This window comes from Thalassophryne amazonica, chromosome 16 (genome assembly GCF_902500255.1).
Source record: "Thalassophryne amazonica chromosome 16, fThaAma1.1, whole genome shotgun sequence".
In the NCBI taxonomy this organism is placed as follows: domain Eukaryota; kingdom Metazoa; phylum Chordata; class Actinopteri; order Batrachoidiformes; family Batrachoididae; genus Thalassophryne; species Thalassophryne amazonica.
In genome coordinates, this window is record NC_047118.1 from 65,527,867 (window position 1) to 65,537,627 (window position 9,761).

The 9,761-nt window shown below is 41.8% G+C and overlaps 1 protein-coding gene across 2 annotated transcripts in view; it reads right to left on the reverse strand.

Moving 5' to 3' along the window:
* The window catches only part of LOC117527919 (cytohesin-3), a 111,744-nt gene extending 102,408 nt beyond the window's left edge, over positions 1–9,336 (reverse strand). For both annotated transcript variants that reach the window (XM_034190425.1, XM_034190424.1), the window contains exon 1: positions 9,085–9,336. In XM_034190425.1, the coding sequence (XP_034046316.1) occupies positions 9,085–9,103 (19 nt within the window). In that variant the 5' untranslated portion in view covers positions 9,104–9,336. The remainder of the gene's footprint in view (positions 1–9,084) is intronic.
* Positions 9,337–9,761: the final 425 nt, after the last annotated feature.

Genomic DNA, 9,761 nt, shown 5'->3' on the forward strand with positions numbered 1-9,761 from the left:
TGCTGGAACGTGCTTGGGGCATTCGTCACACCTTGGGGCATTCTTGTAAACTCCCAAAAGCCAAGTGGGGTCACAAAGGCGGTCTTGGCCTTATCTTCATCACACATCTCGATCTGATAGTAACCAGACTTTAGGTCGAGTACTGAGAACCATTTGGAACCACAAAGAGCAGAAAATGACTCTTCCAGATTTAGTAGAGGATATGCATCTTTTATCGTTTGAAGATTAAGTTTCCGATAGTCAATACACAAACGGACTTCACCGTTTTTCTTCTTCACAACCACGACAGGTGACGCAAAAGGGGATGAGGATTTCTGTATAACACCGGCCTCCAGAAGCTCACGAAGGTGGTGACGGACAGCTTCGAAATCTTGAGGATGGATAGGCCGGGCTCGTTGTTTGAAAGGTGTATTGTCGCGGAGTGGTATGTTATGTTTCACAACGGAAGTGCAACCAAAGTCCATGTCATGTCGTGAAAATACTTCTGAAATGGCATCGAGTTTCTCAGTTATCCGTTTTTTCCATTCAAGTTACAGTGGTGAATCGCCAAAATCAAGATTTAAGTTGGATGGTGGGTTCTGAACTGTTGGCTTAGTCACATGATGTTCTGAGAGGACACACTGGTACAGTTCCAGGTCAGCAACAACAGTGAAGGGTGGGATGTATACGTCTTGTTCTGATTCGTTGGTAAGTACCACTGGAACCTTGTATGGAGGACGGACTGGAAGGGATATTAGGCAGCTGCTGACACACAAGCCGCCAGGGAGGGAGGTAGCAGGATATCGCATCAGAACACTGCGGTGAAACTGTGGAGTAGGGACTTTAGCAGAGCCTTCGATCACAATGGTGCGGCCGGCCGGAACACGCACAGGGGTCTTACAACTCCAATACTGTCATGGCTGTCCTGTTGGTGTGAAAGCTGTAGAATCTTTAATACGGCTCTATATCCATGTTCACTGGGTTGGAATGTAGAATGTTTGTCAACATACTGCTTGTAAAGTGGTTCAAGTGTATTCATGCCAATAAGTACAGTGGCTGGAGAGTCAGGGTGTGTATCTGGGCAACAAGGGCAAGGGTCGACAGTTCATAGTCTTCACCGACGATATCTTTGGGAAACTTGATGGAAATGTTGACATAGCCGAGGTAAGGAACCTTTTGACCTGCTGCACCTTCAACTTCTAATAGGTCTTGTAACGGTTGTATTGGATGTTCATGAAGATATTTATTATAAAATGATACAGGCACTGTGGTCACTTGTGATCCGGTGTCAAGTAAGCACTGGTAGGTCTGACTGGCAATACTGACTTCAGCTGTGCACCTGGATCCAGACATTGTGGTCTTATGTGTCCATCTTCTCCACAGCGGAAGCAAAATCCAGGTTTTGGAATTGGAAGTACAGTTCTTGGTTTCTGGTGAGTCTTTTGAGTGTGAGAGTGTCTCGGCGTAAGGGGCTGGAATGAGCTGGAGGATTTGGAGACAGTGAGAGCAGCTAGTTGCTGTTGTATTCCTGCCATCTGTTTTGTGAGAGTGGACAATGCAGCACAAACTCCTTTCTCCTCTTCAACTGCTAACTGTGTTTTCACAGAAACTTTTTGTGTTTTCCAAGATGGTGTTTCATCCGTTCAGCTTTACTGGCTTCCCGGTCTTCTTCTGTTCTCAGCAAAAGCAGCAGTTCAGCGAAAGGGGGTGGGTTTAATTTGCGTTGTTTTAACTGGAGTTCTGAGATTAAATTGTTATTCCAGCATCCTCTGCAAAACTGATTAAGCAGGTGCCTATTCACGTCACTGGGCCTTACTCCTCCATGCTTCATAGCCAGACTAAGAGCTACTTGCAGTCTTTGTAAGTAAACAGATGATTTCTCCCCCTCATCCTGACAGGTATCCATGAATTTAACATACAATTCCTCCCCGTCCTGTACGGTTCCATAGGCTGAGTCAAGGTGCTGGATATAGAGAGTTCAGCAGACAAATCTGGGCTGAGACGTTTCACAATGTCCACAGCAGGTGGTAGTAAGATGTCCATGATGTATCTCGACTTTTGGAGTTCCGATATTGCTGGGTCTTGAAGGATGATATCAACAGCTGAACGCCATGTGTCAAAATCCACTTCATGCTGTGGGCATGGTATTTTTCCAGAGAATATGCGAAGTCTGTGAGGGGAGCGTACATTTAAATCATCACTCTTAATGTGTTCCACAACATACCTCTGTACCTCAGATGGATTTAAGTCGGCAGCAGATATATTTATTTTAGGTGCAGGCGTTGGGGAAGACGCAGCCATATTGTGAATATGTTGAGGAGGAACAGCGGCAGCCATTTTGATTTCTGGAGGAATCTTTCCTTCTGTTTTAGCTGGGCGACGCTCTGCAACAGCATCATTTATTTGGACCATTAAAACCTGAAGCACTTCTGTGAAGTCTTGTCCAGACAGTTTAGCAACTTCCTCTAAGTCAGCTAAATAAGTCTTTGTCTTGGTGCAACCTACATTCGCAGCATAAACTTTAGCTAAGCTTTTAACGCAGTATTCATTATTCACAGATTTAAAAGTATATGGCAAGATCGGACCCAATAAATTAAAAGGAGAACCAGTTTTAAATTCAACAACAAGCATGTCATTATATTCGCTTTGAGGTGCATTTATTGTCAAAGACCGCTCTATAGCTCCATACTCAAGTAAAAACTCTTCCACTTCCTCAATATCACATTTTGGAGTACTACTCACTAAAACCGCATTTGGAATTTTAATACCGAGCAACTGAAATAAATCCATATTTTCTGTGAATTGGTGAGATTTAATGAAAAATATAATTTACTGTTCCACAACCTCCTGGCTGGCTAACGCCACGTTTTTCCTTTTATGTAACCTATAAGAAAATTTAGGATTATGAGTTTGTCAGATGTTGGGCTAGATCAGAAGATAAGATACGGCTCTGGGAGGTATAGGAACAGCAAATACACAGACAGGGATTTTAGTTTATGTGGCGGATGCCTTATTATTAAGTGCAAATAGTGAATAGAAAAATATTTACAATACGAGGGCTGTCAATAAAGTATAGGTCTTTTTTATTTTTTTCAAAAACTATATGGATTTCATTCATATGTTTTTACGTCAGACATGCTTGAACCCTCGTGCGCATGCGTGAGTTTTTCCACACCTGTCGGTGACGTCATTCGCCTGTGAGCACTCCTTGTGGGAGGAGTCGTCCAGCCCCTCGTCGGAATTCCTTTGTCTGAGAAGTTGCTGAGAGACTGGCGCTTTGTTTGATCAAAATTTTTTCTAAACCTGTGAGGCACATCGAAGTGGACACAGTTCGAAAAATTAAGCTGGTTTTTGGTGAAAATTTTAACGGCTGATGAGAGATTTTGAGGTGATACTGTCGCTTTAAGGACTTCCCACGTCGCGCAGCGGTCCCAGGCACCATCGTCAGCCTGTTTCAAGCTGAAAACTTCCACATTTCAGGCTCTATTGATCCAGGACGTCGTGAGAGAACAGAAGTTTCAGAAGAAGTCGGTTTCAGCATTTTATCCGGATATTCCACTGTTAAAGGAGATTTTTTAAATGAAAAACACCTCCGTGTTGATAACCATTTGTAAAATCCAGGCGGCTTTTGATGGCTTTCAGTGGAGTGAGTATATGAGAAATTGTTTAACAGCTGGACATGTTCCAACTTGTCCTTAAGGCTTCCAACAGAGGTGTTTTCCCTGTGGCGGAGCGTCGCGGCGGCTGCGAGCCGACGCTGCAATCCGCCCGCACGTCTTTCATTAAAAAAATCTCCTTTAACAGTGGAATATCTGGATAAAATGCTGAAACCGACTTCTTCTGAAACTTCTCTGTTCTCTCACGACGTCCTGGATCAATAGAGCCTGAAATGTGAAAACCACCGAAAACCAGCTTAATTTTTCGAACCGTGTCCACTTCGATGTGCCTCACAGGTTTAGAAAAAATTTTGATCAAACAAAGCGCCAGTCTCTCAGCAACTTCTCAGACAAAGGAATTCCGACGAGGGGCTGGACGACTCCTCCCACAAGGAGTGCTCACAGGCGAATGACGTCACTGACAGGCGTGGAAAAACTCACGCCTGCGCACAAGGGTTCAAGCATGTCTGACGTAAAAACATATGAATGAAATCCATATAGTTTTTGAAAAAAAGAAAAAAGACCTATACTTTATTGACAGACCTCGTATATACAATCTGCAGATGAGGTAGACTTTTTTTCCCACAAGGAAAAATACAGTTTCTAGTCAAAACCAATATTCCAAACACAAATACACACACAGCTCTGTTCAACAGAAAATACAACTTTTGCTTGTCCAGAGTGGAAATGGAACAGTCTCTCAAGATTCCAAAAAATAAATGTGTAGTTCCCACAATTGATGTGGTTTAATTGTCCATGAAGTTCAACAGGAGAGTGGCTGATATTGTCCATAAAGTTCATAGGCAGTTGGTGGAACCGAGAGAGTGAACAGAAGTTGGAGAGGAACGGCTGCATCAGCCTCCTACCATACAGTAGCTGAGGTTGTGTAGGGTCTCAGGCACTTTTCAGGGCTAAGCTCGCCATCAACGGGTGTTGTTTTTTTTTTTTTCCCCAACATAAATCACCTGGCCAGTTTTAAGCAGACAGGACCAAATATTAGTACCAATAAATATTTCCATTAACACTAGCTAGCTTTCTTTCCTTTCATCTGTGTACACAACATTCCTGAAATACAATTCATAATACTCTTTGTATAAAAGTGCATTGAATGAACAGGATATGAAATCCAAAACAAGACATTAAAATAACTGTAGCCAACAACATAAGCAGCAAGGCTAATAATAGTTAGCATTTCAGTACAACAGGTAGTCTGATGATAAAGACCACTCATGCATATGCTAATGCTAACACAAATAATCAGACTCACCAATTCAGTTTAGGAAACGCTCCCACAGCGCAAACCCCAGCGTCAGCGGATATTAACTTCTAAACATACGGATTTAAAACAGGGTTTTAGTACGAATGCAATAAACATGCAAAAACAGAATTTTAACTGAAGACAAACCTTAATGCAGCCGTCCTGAAGCCTCCTCTCCCACACGTCTGTTGGAGAGGGGGAACAGACGAGCAACGCGATTGGCTGAGCGTCATGAGGGCGGAAGGGCACATGCATGTGGGATCACGTGACTAAAGTGTTGCATTCACTGACGCATTACGAGAGGAATTTAGAGTTTTATTTATTTTTTAACGCACAGTTTATGTGGGTTACATCGACTTTTGATGAGGTGTACCTGTAAATGCGGACCTGGTGTCTAATCACAGGTACACAGGTGTCTAATCTTGGAGGGGCAAATATAAGATATTAATAGATAAAGACATTATTTGGAGTGGTCCTGCATGTCTTTGATAGGGTTGGGTATTGAGAACCGGTTCGTCGATAAGAAATTATTCGATCCACCGACATCAATAGCCTTTTTGCTTAACGATTCCCTTATCGGACTTTCAGAGCGGCCATTGTTTTTGAGTGTGTTTGTCGGGAAAATGATAATTTCTCTACATTGATTACAGACCCTGCAGCGGGTCTGTAATCAACCGCTTCTGCAGCGTGACTCCACTTTGAAGGTTGAACCAATGAAGCAGTGATTCCAGACCGCTGCTTCGTTGGTTCATTGCTTTGCCGCTCTTCAGAAGCGGCAAGTTCGCTTCTTAACCCCTCTCAAAGCCATTAAAATATGTCAATCATGACTGTGAGTCACCTTTGTGTTGATTAAAGTCACTAACTGGGACTCTTGTTGCAGTCAAGAAACAAGACTCGTCCTCTGTTCCGTTCACACAGCTCCAAACGCTGTGCCGCCCTCTGCCGAGAGAGTCCGCTCGGAATTAATAACTTCAAAACGAATCGCCGCTTTCAATAAAATGACACCGCTTTCCAAACGCTGTAACACAGACAATAAACTACAATCGACTAAAACGTTTTTTCCTCCCAAAATGAGACGTCCTACGTTCTTTATGAATTACATCCTGACGTGCCGCACAGCCAGCTGCAAGAGCTCAGCTCAGATGTATGGAAAGACATTCATGTCAATAATGTCTGAAAGGAAATAGTTGACAAAAACTATAGATGTGGTTTATTTCTATTTATGTCCAGAGATCAAGGATCCAGTTTATTCATGCTCAGAGTTTAAGGATCCAGTGACCATTTTTTATTTACTTTAAGACTCAATAAAATCTTGTTGACAAAGAAGACCTGTAAAGTCTATTTTTAGTACACAGAAAACTCATAAGAGATATCATAAGGGTATCAATAAGGCATCAGATCGATAAGCAGAATCGATAGATAAAATCATATCAATACCCATCCCTAGTCTTTGAACAAGATGACTGAAAACCAGCTGACAGATTTGTACCAAACTTGGTTGGAATGTTACTTGTGCAGACATCTTGAGATGATGAACTTTTGGGGAGGTTCGGACAAAGGTGATGGTCAACAAAAAACATTTTCTTCTACTTCTACTATATCTCAGCAACCATTTGGGCTGCAAAGATGATCAGAAGTTTAAAGTGATCAATAAAGTATTTGTGATGGATTGATATAAGTGGTGTCAGCGTTTACAAAGCAGTTAGATTCTGTGGATACTTTTAAAGCCAGATTGAGGACGCATTTGTTCTCCATTTTGTTTAGTTAGCATATCTGTTACTATGCTTTTTGTTGTTATTACGTTTTTATTTCTTTTAACATTTATATTTCTTTTACTCTTTTAATTGTGCTTTTAATTTATTTTAATTTGGCGGGGGTTGTTTATGTGAAGCGTCTTTTTGGCGATGCTGTTGTGAGTTGGCGCACTACAAATTGAATAAATTGATGATGAAGTCACAAGAAAGTCAGAAAAGGAGGTCATGTTCATTCAGAGAGTTCAGGACTTGTATAAGACCTCTGATGTCTTTCTCCCCCCCCCCAAACGAGAAAACAGACTGTAGTATCAATCGCTCTGATCATACCAGGTCATCATCTGTCACACATCTCTCTCCACGGTAAACTGTGCCGTGACTGAGGGGGATACAAAATAAACTGTAACAGGCATACGAGCAAGAGTGTGTCACAGTGTGTCACAGTGTGTGTGTGTGTGTGTGTGTGTGTGTGTGTGTGTGTGTGTGTGTGTGTGTGTGTGTGTGTGTGTGTGTGTGTGTGTGTGTGTGTGTGTGTGTGTGTGTGTGTGGCCTCCTTGCTGTTGTCAGTGGTCTCTGGTTGGCATTGCAGTGCGTCTGTCGGTGGCCCGACGCTGATATGAGCCACTGCTGAAGGCTAGTCGGCTTCACGCCGCACAATGACAACTTTATACTGAAGGGATGTGCAGGCCACAGCCACAACCTGCAGATCTGCAACATGTAGGGCCCAAAGACTTCACGACATGACACAAATTCTGACGGCTTGGACAGCAGCAACATCTTTGGCAAACATAATCAATCAATTTGGCTGAGGATGAGTTCAAATAGAGGGTAAAAAAAAAAAAACTCAACTAGCAGGTGACGCACAACATCCAATATGTTTGATAAACGGTCAGGATAGCTGACTCAAGTCAGGACATTCGATTCCCCACAAATAAGACAGAGAAGACCACCCCTAATAAAACTGCTTCTGATGAGATTTATTATGTATTTTGCCTGCATGTTACTGCTGAATGCCAGGTTGCAACGCTGAAGGACATGTTAGAAAATGACCCAGCACACACGCAGGGGTTGACCTCATTCCTTTCATGCAACGCTGAAAAGGAAAACACTTCATTTTGACAGATTTCTTCTTCTTGTGTGAGAATTTTCTAATTTCCCAGCATTATATTACTGCAAACCAAGTGTCTTTGAATTCTGGTCTGTTTGTCAAATCAAATAAACTGGAGCATTTGATGTTTTTACAGCACTGAAGGCAAATAATAACCAAGTGCAGACTGTCAGCTTTAATTTGAGGGCATTTACATCCAAATCAGGTGAAGGTTGTAGAACCATCAGCACTTCTTGTCTGTGATGAGTCGCTGCTCACAGAGGAGGCACCAAGAAAAGGCTGAAGGGCAGATCTGTATTGTTAAAGTGCTTCATGACACCTGTCACATCATCAGAGACGAGTTTCACCTCTTCATCTAAGCACAAGAAGGTGAACACTGTGCACCAGCCTGTCCTGTCTTCACCTCCCGCAGCCACATGAACCATCACATCAAATTGTCCTTTTATTCATCACCGTTTAATCCCTTCATCACTCATGCACTTCCTCTTATTCTGTGCAAACATGCTGTGGGTTGGTGCGTCCTTTAGCTCTATTACCTCTTTAATTCATTAATAATCATTCATGCCTGCGTTGCAATGACATTTTGAAGGTGCTGTTTTCAACACTTTGTAATGACTGTGTGAAGCAAAGTAAAGTGCACAGACAAGCCTCCGATATGTGTGAAGCAACAACAAAAAGGCAAACTATAATTAAATGAAGACATAAGTCACATTAAGCAATTAAGTGTGAGGATTTAAAGGTGCTGAATGAAAGAAAGAATGAATGAATGTGGAAGAAAACATCACCGTCAGTATCATCATCATAAGCAACAGCAACAGTATTAGTAGTGCTGGTGGTGATGGTTAGGATGACTTTATAATGTTGCTCAGAAGTCTTCCAAGGAAAATAACCTGCAATATTTTTATTTGCAAACTAAATATTGCATACAACAATTCAACTTTGCAATAACAATTGTATCTATCAAGTGTCTTGTTATTCAATGAATCACTTCATGTAAAAAAAAAAAAAAAAAAAACAGAAAACAAGAAAAAAAAAATCACAGATCCAAACTTTTTTGTCTGACCTACAGTCCAAAACCTAAATATATAAATTTTACAGTGGTACAAAACTCACTCAGTCATCAAATATTCATATTTGTGAAGCTGGAACCGGTTAAACTTTGGGATGTTGCTTAATTAAAAAGATAACACCACTAATTCTTTATTGTGACCATTCTGGCACTGGGTTGATTAAAATGATAATTGTTTTCATTGATCGGCTAATCGATTAATCATTTCATCACGTGCGCGTGTGTGATGTGCGCTGCACAAAACAGAAAATAATGAGGCGTACCTTGGTTTTCCTCGTCCATGGCTGCAGTAAATCCCCACAAATCGCTCCCACAAACTTCCGCTGTGTGCGTCTAATTTATGGCAAATGTGCGCCCTATTTTCTGAGATGCATTTGGTACTGAGGTCTGACTCACGGACAGCGGCTTCTTTTTGGAAATGTTGCAGCCATTTACGCCTCAGTCCTCCGCCGCCTTTCCGTCCGGAACGGCGGTGTGAGCGCCGTTTAACGACAACCGTCCAAATAAACGCCTGCTGTCCGCTCCCAGCGCCGTCAAGTTAACAGCACACAACTACACCAACGCCGGAAACGCCGCAGATTTTTTTCTTCAAAATAAAATTACCTCACGTACTTAAACTGTAAACATTGATTTTTTTCGGAGGGATTTCTTCTATTTTGAAGTGTTAAGCAGAAATCATAGTTTTGTTATATTTAACTTTATCATGCTAGTGTATCGATCACAGCTCCGCTACTCAGCCCGAAGCGCGTCATTCACATGGCCCTGAAGTGCAAAACTCACCATTTTATAATACAAATCAAACGGCAACGCAATAATATTCTAAAATGCAATTAGATACCATGATAACATTTAAATGAAAGTGATGTTTGACAATACATTTTAGTAACGAGTAAGGTGGTCTGAAGTGCAAAACACATTGTGCAACGGAAATTAGGAAAAC